The 13,386-nt window shown below is 42.5% G+C and overlaps 1 protein-coding gene across 2 annotated transcripts in view; it reads left to right on the top strand.

Annotated features, from left to right (window-relative positions):
• Positions 1 to 12,933, top strand: part of PIBF1 (progesterone immunomodulatory binding factor 1) — a 188,376-nt gene extending 175,443 nt beyond the window's left edge. For both annotated transcript variants that reach the window (XM_066581127.1, XM_066581136.1), the window contains exons 17-18: positions 10,831 to 11,010; positions 12,790 to 12,933. In XM_066581127.1, coding sequence (XP_066437224.1) covers positions 10,831 to 11,010; positions 12,790 to 12,825 — 216 coding nt within the window. In that variant the 3' untranslated portion in view covers positions 12,826 to 12,933. The remainder of the gene's footprint in view (positions 1 to 10,830; positions 11,011 to 12,789) is intronic.
• Positions 12,934 to 13,386: the final 453 nt, after the last annotated feature.

Raw genomic sequence — 13,386 nt, 5'->3', positions numbered from 1 at the left:
ATCATTTATAAAAATGTTGAATAATACTAGGCCCAGGACAGTCTTGTAATACCCCAGTTGAGACAGTCTTCTAATTGGATGTGCAGCCATTTAAAACCACTCTTAGAGTACCATCACTCAGCCAGTAGTGAATCCACCTACCAGTTGCCTTGTCGATCTCATATTTCGTCATTTTTTCAATAAGGATGGTATGAGATACTTTGTTAAATGCTTTACTAAAGTCAAGCTATCCAATATCTACTGCATTTTCTTGACCAACCCAGTCAGTGATTCCGTCATAGAAGGAAATTAGATTAAGGCCCATTTAGACCCAACAATTCTCGCTCAAAAATCGCTCAAAGCCGTCTTTTGAGCGAGAATCGTTGGGTTTAACTGCACAGACTTCATGCAGTTTTCGTTAACGAGTCAATCATCATTGTCTCTCAGCAAGCTGAAAGAGAAGCATGAGCCTTATCAGTGTCGCACGCTGAGTTCTCAGTGGGATACAGCTGATACTTTTGTTTCAGCTGGTATCCCGCTCGGAGAACACAGTCGGCGTATGAAGAAGACAGTGCTTCAGCTCTGTTCTGCATACCCCGTTCGAAGCGCTCAGCTGTATACCAGCTGTCTGCGCCGTGAACACAGCTGGAGTATGCAGAATACAGCACTCCAGCTGTCTTCTGTGTACCCTGCTCTGAGCGCTCAGCTGTATAACACCTGAGCGCTCCTAGAAGAAAACAGCTGTATACAGAAGACAAGCGGACCCACTTGTCTTCTGTATACCCTGCTTGGAGCGCTCAGCTGTATACTAGCTAAGTGCTCCGAGAAGACAACAGCTGTATGCAGAAGATAGCGGTCCCATTTGTTTTCTGCATACAGCATGAGCCTTCCTTTATACACTTATGCAAAGAGAAAGCTCAAAACTGTCACTCAAACTGCCGTTTCAGTGAATTTTGAGTGATCATCTTGCAGTGTAAATGCATGCAACGATTATCGCTCAAAAGATATCTTTTGAGCGACTTTTGAGCGATAATCGTTGTGTCTAAATGGGATTTTAGTCTGGCCTGATTTGTTTGTTAAAGTCTAGGATGGCACCCTTACTACTTCAACCAGTTCTTCCTTACTGGTAAGGATTAGGTCCAAGATAGCAGACCCCCTTGTTTTCTCTTCTACCTTTTGGAAGATAAAGTTGTCAGCAAGAGCGGATAAGAATTTGTTGGATCCATTACTTTTACCTGAAAGAGATTCCCAACAAATGTCCGGATAGTTAGAATCTCCCATGATCATTATGTCATGCTTTTTTGAGAGCTTGGCCATCTGATGTAGAAAGAGTTTACTAATATCTTCCGCTTGTCCAGGCGGTCTATAGTAAATGCCTACAATGGTGTCCTTTCTGTTCTCTCCTTGAATTCTTACCCAAACAGTTTCTGAAGCTTGAATCTCAGTGGAGATGAATGTTTTCCTAACATACAACGCGATACCTCCTCCTCTTTTATTGTCTGTTTCTTATAAATAAGTTGTATCCTTCAAGCCTTGTATTCCAATCATGTGTATCATTCCACCAAGTTTCCATGATGCCTATGACATCATATTTCTCTTCCGTATTAGGAGCTCCAATTCTCCTTGTTTGTTTCCCATGCTCTGTGCATTTGTGTAAAAACATTTTAGTTTGTGATCGGTGTCTCTTGCTCCTTTACTTTCCTTCCAATTTTTTTGTCTTTGTTCTTTCTATCTACTTCTCTTAGCAAGATTATCGATTGTATTTATAAGCTGTATATTTTTACCTGGCCTTTCACTTCCCTTCCCATATTGTTCTAGTTTAAAGCTCTCATAATGAGTGAAGCAAGGTGCCCATCAAATATATGCTTACCTGTTTTTGTAGGGGGCAACCTGCTTCTATTTGGCACATTTCTGTCTTCCTGTTCAATCTTCAGTAACAGAGAAATTCAAAGAAATGCTTCAGTTTTTTCCCCATTTATTTTAGTGGGGTTTCTGTTTGTATATTTGGCTTCTGTTTACTTTTCTTCCATTAGGTTTCAGATTGGTTTTTTTGTTGCACTAGTTTTTTAGTCTGCTATACTATTTTTCCAGCAAAAAATAAAATAAAATAAAACTTAGTGGAGTGGAGAAAAGCAAAAGACAAATGGAAACCCTATTGAAATATATGGGGGGGAGGGGATTTTGTTTCTGCTTTTCTGTTACTAAACACGGAACAGACAGACGGAATTGTGTAGGATAGACAACCGTAGAGTGAATGCACTCTTGTTCATGCATTGATGTATAGGGAATTTATTCTCCACCTCGTGTTCTAACACACTTCAGTAACACCTTGCACCACTTACAATGAGTGACATCTGTAACAACCATAACAGGGAAGCAGTGTATATATACATCATAAAGATACAATTTGTCAATGCGGTTTAACATGCCTAAGCACTTTTAAAAGTCTAAAGTATATGTTATATTGCCCAAGGAAGTATGGGATTTGTGCTTTGTGGTAATATGATAACACGTCCAGTGCATACACATTGTAAAGATAAGGGACTACTTGCTAGAAAATGGCTCTCCATTGCTCAATATTGTACTTTCCGGTCTAATTATGTCGTTTTCTAGCTTGTGAACTTTTACCTGATGTTTAAAATGTGCTATTTTATGCATTGTGATTGATTGTGTCCAGTTTGGAAATGAAAATAATTGCAAGAGTTTCACAAAAAAAAAAAATTAAGGCCAAATCTTTGATGGCCAACTTGTTGCTCTAGTCTGTTCTATCCAGTAAAAATGGCATAACAGGCCCACTACAAGTCAATGGGGATCCATTACAAAACAATTCCATTATATCTAATGTAGAAGCAGAAGCCAAGTTACAGTTATGATTAGGGCCAAAAACCTTTATTAAGACTTACAAGCGAAAAGATATTGCAATTTTCCAAATTATTTGTACGACATGTATGTGTGTAAATACAGGAGGACAGATGCACTTCATGTGAAATCCCTACACAAGGGATACATGTAATGGTACAGAGTGGGCCACGGAAAATTAGCCCAGGATTACGCTCTTATGAAAGCGGTCTAAAAGAAAATCCATATTTGTTGCCCATATCAACCAATCACAGGACAGCTTTCATTTTACCTCAGCAGAAATAAAAGCTGTGCTGTGATTGGTTGCTATGGGCAACAAAGACATTTCCTTTTATACAGCTTTCATAAGAATGTAGTGCCAGGCTACTTTTTCATGGCCCATCTTGCAGTTTAGCTTTTCGCTTTCCTTGGCTGCGTGAGCACGGCAACATAGTCACTTTCAGAGGAGATGTGATTTGGGACTGCTGCTGGTTCCACTACCTGCTGAAAAACAGGAGACACATCAAAACTGTCAAAAGGGCTAATGGAACATAGCTGCTAGGGCACAATCCACAAATGCACTAAGGCGCATATCATCTTCGAATAAAAATGTTAAGTAATCTGTTAGTCTTCCTCCATTGATTGCTTCGTTCCCTAAGCCGTTTGGACTAGATCTAAGTATAGGTGTAATGTGGAGATTAGAGATGAGCGAGCGTACTCGGTAAGGACAGATACTCGAGCAAGTATCGTCCTTACCGAGTACCTGCCTGCTTGCCCGCAAAGATTCCGGAGCCGGCGGGGTGAGCGCTGTGTTGCGGGAGTGAGCCGGAGGGAGAGAGATCTCCCCCCCCCCCCCCCCCCCCCCCGTTCTCCCCCGCCGCTCCCAGCCGGCACCCGAATCTTTGCGGGCGAGCAGGCAGGTACTCGGTAAGGAGGATACTCGCTCGAGTATCTGTCCTTACCGAGTATGCTCGCTCATCTCTAGTGGAGATGTATTTAGTGCATACAATTATTTTGTTGCTTCACTACAGCATACTCTTCGAAGACTGTACCTTTTCCTGTGCCTAGTGTTGTGTACATACTTACTTACTGCCGCCATTTTCAGATTTCTCTAAAGTAGTGTTCATAAAGTCGTTCACCCTTGTTACAAAATTAACATATTTTCAGAAAAAAGATGTTCCAAGAAACTTAAAGGGGTTGTCTCGCGAAAGCAAGTGGGGTTCAGCATTTCTGTATGGCCATATTAATGCACTTTGTAATATACATCGTGCATTAAATATGAGCCATACAGAAGTTATTCACTTACCTTCCCTGCGCTGGCGTCCCCGTCTCTATGGCTCCGTCTAACTTCAGCGTCTAATCGCCCGATTAGACGCGCTTGCGCAGAAGGGTCTTCTGCCTTCGGCTCGGTTCGGCAGCAGCGGCGTTCTGGCTCTGCCCCCTTGTACGCGTCATCGCGTAGCTCCGCCCCGTCACATGTGCCGATTCCAGCCAGTCAGGAGGCTGGAATCGGCACATGTGATGGGGCGGAGCTACGCGATGACCCGTAGAAGGGGGCGGAGCCAGAACGCCGCTGCTGCCGAGCCGAAGGCAGAAGACGCTTCTGCGCAAGCGCGTCTAATCGGGCGATTAGACGCTGAAGTTAGACGGAGCCATGGAGACGGGGACACCAGCGCAGGGAAGGTAAGTGAATAACTTCTGTATGGCTCATATTTAATGCACGATGTATATTACAAAGTGCATTAATATGGCCATACAGAAGTGCTGAACCCCACTTGCTTTCGCGAGACAACCCCTTTAAAAGGAATTTCCAAAGAAATGCCCTGCGCTGTTGATGCCCAACAGATGGTGGCTTTGGGCCAAGATGTGTCTGTCATGCCTGAAATCCTCTTGTGTCTTCTAGTTCAGATGTCATTTCTTAAGAATATTTGTCATAATAATTTGCTTGATCTAAAGTCAAATAACTTAATAGTCCTTCAGGGTATTATGAGTCATAGAGATTATAAGTCTAGAATCCGTTGTCGCCAAAAGCTCTCTGTCTTGCTCACTGTTCTTCAGACTTAGGGCTCATTCAAACGGCCGTGATTTCACTGCGTATTACGCATGTGATGTACGTCTTTGTGATACGCAGTCAATGAAAGTACATTGATCTTCACTGATTGATTCACAAAAGATTGCAACATGTTCTATTTTACCACGCATTACGCGCGAACAGCCCTATTGTTCTCTATGGATAGTGCTTGCAACGCTGTCCATATGCAATACATTGCTATGAGACAGAGTGGGGAAATATAAAACATAAAATAAGTAACACTGAGTATGACAGCGAGCATGCGATACAATGTCATATGCAGTGCACTAGCGCTGCCATAGACAGCGATAGCTGGCTTACTGCCGCCTCTCAGGGTGGTAAAGCGGTGGGTGACCACACGCAGCATTCTACGCATACGTCCGTGAGAATGAGCCCTAATTTGACAGCACGCCTGGATTAAGGAGACGCCACATAGTTGACTGGTTAAGAGAAGACTTACATTCATCAAGTTCAATTTTTCACTCAAATTGAGTTGATCCAGAGAGGGGCAAAAAGCACCCATGAGTAGCACAGACTTTGTCCTGTCCCCTCACTGTGATTGGACAAATCAGCATGCAGCTCTCATGAGCACAACCCCTTTTTCAAAACAAATCAGTTGATCGACATGAGTCGAGCTTCTCTCACACCCTGACGAACGGCTGTTGATGCTGATGAATGTCGCTGACAGTCACACCTTACCACTGTGCGGGAAATGTTGTAGTACATGACAGCTGCTCTAATTAATGTGATACACTGGGTGAGTCAGAGAGGGAGCCACACTTACAGAGGAACTCATCATTCTAGCACATAGAGGGTGGTCCCAAGTAGGAGACCCCACTCTAATGTACATATGTCCTAGTGGAGCATAGAGGAACATGGGTTGTTCTGGTTGCAGAAACATTGTGTTACATCTCTTAAGTTAAATGTCTAAGTTTTTCCTTCATAGTACCCTCTTCATTGTACCCATTATCAATTAGCACAATCTGTGGTGCCTGGCAGCTGGCCTTACCTCTCCATAATTAAATGAACATATATATGCTCCGCTGCTTTTTCTATTCCCGAATTCTGTATGGCTGCTATTAAGAGGCTTTCCCACTATGTACTACCTATCCATAGGATAATAATAAAAGCTAGACTGCTTGGGCTCCCTTAAAGAGGTATTCCAGGAAATAACATCACCCATCCATAAAATGGTATTGCGGTCAGTAAGACAAACCAAATCTTGTAGATATGATACCTTTTGATGGCCAACAAATAACAAGACTTTTTGTTTAAATGCTCTACATGAGCGCTAAAGACCTCGGCAGAGATGTCAGCGCTCTTGCAGTCACTTAATTCCTTAACGCTACAGGATGTACGGTTACGTCCTGCAGCTTTGGGGTATGTATGAAGAGAGATCACAGGGCGATCTCACTCCATACATCACGGCTGCCGGCTGTTTCGGCCAGTACCCGCCGACAACAGCTCCAATAAGCCGCGCAGCTCATCAGAGCTGTTAACCCTTGAAATGCCGCCGTCAATTCTGACAGCGGCATTTAAATCCCTCGACCCAAAGGGCCCCCGCAATGAGATCGTGGGTTGCCGTGCTAGTGTCATGGCAGCTGGGGGCCTATCAAGACATGGGCATGGCTTGATAGGATGCCTGTCAGATCACGGTATAATGTAATGCTATGGCAATACATCATACTGCAAGAGCCATGCAAGCATCGTAAGTTCTTGTCCACTTTGAGGACTTAAAAAAAAAAGTGAAAACAAGATTTAAAAAGTGTTACTAATTTATTTAAAAAATAAAATTCAAAAAAAATATTTGGTATCGCTGCATCTGTAAACGTCCGATCTATCAAAATAACACAATATTTACCCCGCAGGGTGAATGTCGGCAGAAAAAGAAAAGCCAGAATTGTTCTTTTCTGGTCACCCCGTTTTCAGGAAAAACAAAATCATTTGTATTCCAGAAGTGTAAAAAACGGAAACTATAGGACGTCCTGCGCAAAATGATCTGTCACAAAACTGTCGACAAAAAAAATTAAAAAGTTATTGTGGTCAGAAGATGTCAGAAAATAATTTTTGAAAAATTTAATTTCTTTGAAAAAAATAGTAGTACAGCAAAAAAAAAACTATATAAATTTGGTAGCGTATTAATCATTCTGACCAAAAGAATAAAGGTATCAGGTCATTTTTGTTGCAGTGTGTACGCCATAGAAAAGACAGTGGAATTTCGTGTTTTTTTCCATTTCACTTCAGTTTTTTTGAAGTTTTTCAGTACATTATATGGTACATTATATAGTACCATTAAAAAATACAACTCGTCCCGCAAAAAACAAGCCCTCAGACATCTACGTTGATGGATGAATAAGAGTTATGTTTTTTTGTTCTTTTTTTTTTTTTAAGAGGGGAGGAAAAACGAAAATGGGAAAAAAAGGGCGATGTCCTTAAGGGGTTATCAGACTATTGGCCAGTGTAAGAGGGCCTTTACTAAGAAATCCTGCACAGAATCCGTGCCTGCCCACAGCCATAGGACGGTTTCCTCCGTTGCGGCCGGATCTTCTTTTTTCTGCACACTGGACGCGTCCAGGTGTGCAGGCTGATGCGCCCAGCGCAGGCGCGTTGATTTTTTTTTTCTAAATCCCCTGCTTTCCTGCGGATCCGTAGCTTGTCCACAGTGTCAGCTGCGGGTGTGCTGCGGATCGGACAGCTTCCATCAACTTCATGCTGTGATTTTCTACCGCTTGTGCAATCCGCACGACGGGGAAAAAAGTGACATCTGCATGCTTTTAATTATTTTGTGGACGCTCATGCATCCCTATGGATGGCTTGATGATTTGCGGATCTCCCAGGTGCCACAAATCAAATCCGCCTGTGGACATTGCGCCCTACAAACTTTATTTCTTTTATCTATCCACAGATTAGGTGATTAGTGTTAATTCTGGGAATACCCTTTTAATCACCAAGTTCCTCTACATCTGAGTACATCTGCGGTGAGAAAGAGTTGCATGCAGTAGAGGTCAAGAAGACAACTCTGGGAGATAAGGCAGCGGGCAAGCAGTAGTTTGTCATTACATGCTATAATTTAGCTGGTTAACAATATATAATCCGTATCCTTTTTTCATTCTTAACTTTTATCTTTTTGTTTTAACTGTCCAACTTTTATCATTTACTTTTTAACCCCTCGCATTGCCCTAATTTCCTGAGTCAGTGTCTGTGATTCTAAGGTAGATTCAGAAAACTTTTGGGGGTAGAAACAAACCTTGAAATTATTCTAAATTCACAGACCGCTTTTGGAATGAGACAATTTACACAAATATGTGGGAATAAAAATGTAGCTGTCCTTTCCCACTGATTAATAGCTCTTGCCCGGTTTTGATGCTGTACTGTCATGTTGAGTTGTGTATGATGATCACATGTGCAATCAAATGCAAATCCTTTCCCAGGTAGAGACATTTATGTCATTGTGAGTGTCTCACCTTCACGTCATCTCATCACCGCTCTGGAATTCCTTAAGGGAAACCTGCATTCAGATTGAGGAAGTTCACCCGTTGTTGCTCATGTGAAAGATACACGGAAATTGCGTATGTTACTCCTCTGTGAATTAGGAGATACAAATCCTTTGAGAGGAGTACGTTTCTGCATTTCACGGTAATCTTTTAATTATTGGTATTGTTTGTCTTGCCTAAACCCCGGTGACACGAGTACACAGACCACTTGTTAATGTCAAAACATAGGCTGATTTTCTGTGTAATGATGGAGCATGTAGATACCAATATAGTAGTCTGAGCTATTTTCATCAAGCAATTCGGCCTATGTATCCCCCTGGCAACATGACTGCAGAGTTTACAACTCGAAGCAGCATGTTGGCATCCGCTATGCAGTCTTGTTAAACAGCTGCTGTGCAGTTGAGATGTTTGAACATGCCACTGCACATGGCTTACTCATGCAAATACCAATGGGACTCTCCATCTCGCTCAGCAGATTCGGATGGGAAATAGAAATTGGTCTTTTGATGATCAGTGGAAATGGATACAATATTGAAACTTTCAGTGAATGATTTTGTTTGCAGACATTGCCGTGTGTCAGGCTTGCTTTATTGGGTTCTTAAAGGGGTTGAATAATATTGGAAAAACAGGTCTGCTTGATATGAATGGTGCTCAGCTGTAATATCCCACACAACAGGACAGTGAGAAGAGTTGGGCTGCTGGTTCGGGTTAAGAAAATGCAAAAGTTTGTTTTCTAATTTGATATAACTTTAACCATTTCTTCAAAACTTCAAGATTAAAGATGAGCGAACGTGTCCGTTACGGACACATCCGCACCCGGACACCGGCTTTGCCGAACACTGCAGTGTTCGCGCGTAAAGGTCCGGGTGCCGCCGAGGGGCGGGGAGATGCGCGGCGGCGCGGGCGGCAGTAGCGGGGAACAGGGGGGAGCCCTCTCTCTCTCCCTCTCCCCCCCACTCCCCGCCGCACCCCCCGCGCTGCCACGGCGGCCCCCGAACTTTTTCGCCCGAACACTGAAGTGTTCGCAAAGTTCGGTGTTCGGGCGAAAAAGGGGCGGGGCCGAACGTGTTCGCTCATCTCTATTCAAGATTACGTTCATTTTTTTCCCTTTGCTAAACATTTCTATGCTAGAGGTTCCTCAAGGGTTAAGACTATGTCTAATTTATTTCTATGTTTTATAATGGTTGGTCACCAAGCAAGATTTTGGGAACTGCAGCTACATAGAGATGTTTACACCCCTCCATATGTTGAGTCTGTAGAGGTGCTTTATACATAGAATTGAACCCCTAATACCTGGGCTATTTTGGGTTTTATTAATCAGAACACTTTTAGCACTTTTTAAATGTACTGATCAAATGGATATCATTTTTTATGGTTCACAAATATATAAGGGGCAGGTATTTAGATTTGCATTATGTTTGTCCTGCCAATGAGTAAGATCCACACGCAGAATTCCAGTGTGGAAGTTAAAAAGTGACATATCTTTTAGTTTCCACGTTGTTTCCGCGTACAGACTTTGCCCATTGGCAGGACAAATTTAACTTGCAGGTCCATGGCAAAAACTATGGCAAAAAGTTGTGGATTTTAATGCGTTTTTAAGTGGAATTAATACACATAATTCCACTGTGTGAACGTATACTTAGAGGTACGTTCTAAGAAGAAGCACTGTTGATGCAGATTTTGCTGTGTATCCGCAGCAGATTTCACCGTAGAATTAAAGCGGCGAAGTCCGCTGCGGATTCGCAGCAAAATCCACGTCATCAGTGCACATTTTGATGCAGATTTTGGTGTAGAATTTCCACTGTGGAAAATCCGCACCAATTCCTATACGTGTGAACACAACATTTAGAAAGGCTCTATCAGAGGTTTTTCTTGACCTCAACAGTTCCCCTTAACTGTAATTTCTTCATCAATTTCTGGACAGAGGAAAATTGGAAGTAGGATCGGTTTAGATTCCACATGACATGTTGCCTTGTAGCCCGTATGTATAGTCATGGTATTTTTCATTACTCCAATGCACCACAAACTAAAAGAAACTTTGGTGTCTTGAGAAATATAGCAAAAATCAATGTGTGTGAATAGCCGTGAAGTACTGCGTAATACACGCACGTACATTGCAGGCTTAATATGCGATTCAGATACGCTCATGAGAGCCTGGCCTTACTTTGGAAGCACACGGCTCTGTGTAGGAGATGTAGAAACAAAACAATAGGAACTTTTTAAGATTCAACATTTTAGAAACCTACTGTAAAATTGAGATTGCGAAAAAAAAATGTTGCAGAGTGGGTCTGTAATCTTCTTTTGACAACATGTATGCAGCTAGCGATACAGAGCTGTGAAGAACACCACTTTGAGGGTTTGTAATCTTCTCGACAGAAATGCCCATAAGAATATTTTAATACCCCATGCTACAGGGGGAGTGCTCAGACTATTCCCTTTACTTTCCAGGAGTTGGCTGAGATGAAGCAGGTCTTACTTGGTCTTAAGACTAAGCGATCAGTGGAAGTTTTTCCTCACTCTAAAGAACATATGAGGATTCGCACAGCTAGAATGAAATCTGCGTCGCCAGAACCTGCATTGCAGTCTCACCAAGATGAGAACGTATTTCTACCCCAACCAACTCTGTTTGTAAGTGTTTCATCTCCGCTTTAATGCTACTTGTAGTTAATCGTAAACTGCCATTTGTTACATGTCCTCGTTTATAGCGGCCATAAAGTTGTGGATTGAGATTCTTATATTTCTGCAATATTTTATGGCTTTATTTGAAGTTTTCCTTTCCACTCTGCCTGACCCTTTAGTTTGTTCATTTCAGCATTGATGTTCATAATATTTTACTCTGAGGCATAGTTAAATGGTTATGGGCCCTGGTGCAAAGTCCAATTTGCTCCTCCTTCCCCATGCAATCTATCTTCATGGTTCCCTGCCATGGCTCGCCACTTAACCTTCAGTTACATTGTTGGGTCTCCATGCAGCACTAGCAACCTTCTTACCATTCTCCTCTCTTCAGTGTATAGCTTTGTCCCATTCCTGCTGTGCCCTGTCTTCCTTCTGCGGCTGTGAATGGCAGGGCATTGACAGTGGGATTGCTGAGTTAGGTGAGGGAGTGTCAGTGGCATGTGACAAATGTGTTGTCACACAGGATGGTAGAGGAAAGTGAAGAGATGGATAAAGCGGTGCCCTAGTGGCATTGCTACATCGGGGAGGGTGGGGGGTGCTGCAAGGCCAAAGTTCTCCCTACTGCAGAAGCACTGGCCCTCAGCAATCAAGTCAGTGTGGTGGGGGCAATTGCACATGCTGCGTTCCCTACAGTTGTGCCACTGTTCTTACTTTACTTCTTGCTTTGTCTCAATTGCTAATGATGATTGGTAGACTACATAGTGGAAGTAAAGCATTTTAAAGCAAAGTAATGATTACACTAATTACAAGTAATTACTTTGTGAAGTATAAATGTGAGTCACTGGCAATAGGATGTAACCTAAGAGCCAATGGAGTATAGGGACATGTTCCTATGAAAAATGACTTTTCTTAGTTCAGCATCAACTTCTAAGGGTCATTTAATAGAAAACGTTCATGGAGATACATTTTAGGGTCATCTAGGGGAGACTTTAGTACTTTATGGGATGGAATTTTAAGATAATGATACAAAAAAATGTTTGCGTCCTTTTACAAAGTGGAAAGTTAATAAAGCTTGTGTGATAAAACAATAAACAGCTTGTTCTCCCCATTCCCAGAAAGTCCTCCACCAGTGGCTCCAGGTCTCCCCGTCATGTATTGCAGCAGCCCGAGTACAGGACATCACAGGCTGCTGCAGCAAATAACAGAGCTCAGCGCTGGATTCCTGAGCCTGTCATTGGCTGCAGCAACCTGTGATGTCCTGTACTCAGGCTGCTGCAGCCTGTGGACAATACATGATGGGGGGGCCCGGAGCTGCAGCAGGGGACTTGTTTTATCTGATGAGCTTCAACTCCAAAGTCGCACAACCGCTTCAACAATGAAAGGAATTGTATAATCTATATATTATGTAAAATAGCTCATGCCTAGTGAGCATCTTTAATCACATGTTCAATTATAAAAGGAACTTGCAGGTTCACTGCACAGAAAATTTCCAACATGTTTTGAGCAGAGGAATATTATGTAACTTACTAACACTTAATTCCTGAGTCATTTAGCCAAACTAAATAATCAAGCCGGCTCCTAGGAGCTTAGAAGGTAGTTCTCATATTATACCTAATAATGGACAATGCCAATGTTCACAGATTCCAAAAGAGCCTCGTACAAGAAACTAGTTCTGGACGTCTTCTGTTACGGGAAGTCAGAAGGTGGTTGTAGTTTTTGTGGTACACACAATATGGAGTTACTGTCTGCAGCAGCATTACGGGTTTGTAATCATCTTCTTCATTATTGCAGACAAAGAAGGAAGCTCCAGAAAGATACAAACGATGAGGAGGAGGATTCTCGCTACTGGAGCCTTATGGTTATTTTATTTAATCACGTGATACTTATTTTTTTACTATGTTGTATTTAAACCGTTCTGAACATGTGTAATAAATTCTATCACATTCTTAGAATTACGTGTATCTTCATGTGTACTTCTGTGGATTCAAAGTACTGCCGGCACAATGTTTACCGCATCTGCATCCATCTACAAAGGACATGAGGGAGGAGCACTGTGAGAGTAGGCCTGTTTGTCAGTTAGAGCGGTTTTCTGGGCACAGAATGGAAATTCTGAAAATGCTGAAATCTAGGATTTTCAGCTAAGTTGCGGCAACCTGTACCTTTTATCTGCCGCTCTGGACCCTCTTCTTCATCCCAAGTAGCCACCGATCTTTCGCTGTGTTTACATGCATCACTTCTGCAATGAACATAGCAGCAGACTGTTTCCTACAACTCCCAGCATGCATAGAGCTTGTTGACCGGCCAGCACTGTAGCTCCGCGCACAGCTATAGGTCCTACAACTTACAGGCACCAACCTCCCTCTCCCTCAGTGCCAAAGGAAGCCTAAG

This window comes from Eleutherodactylus coqui, chromosome 1 (genome assembly GCF_035609145.1).
Source record: "Eleutherodactylus coqui strain aEleCoq1 chromosome 1, aEleCoq1.hap1, whole genome shotgun sequence".
Classification (NCBI taxonomy): domain Eukaryota; kingdom Metazoa; phylum Chordata; class Amphibia; order Anura; family Eleutherodactylidae; genus Eleutherodactylus; species Eleutherodactylus coqui.
Note: the sequence above shows the minus strand (reverse complement) of the source record. Positions and strands in the feature narration are given on the sequence as shown.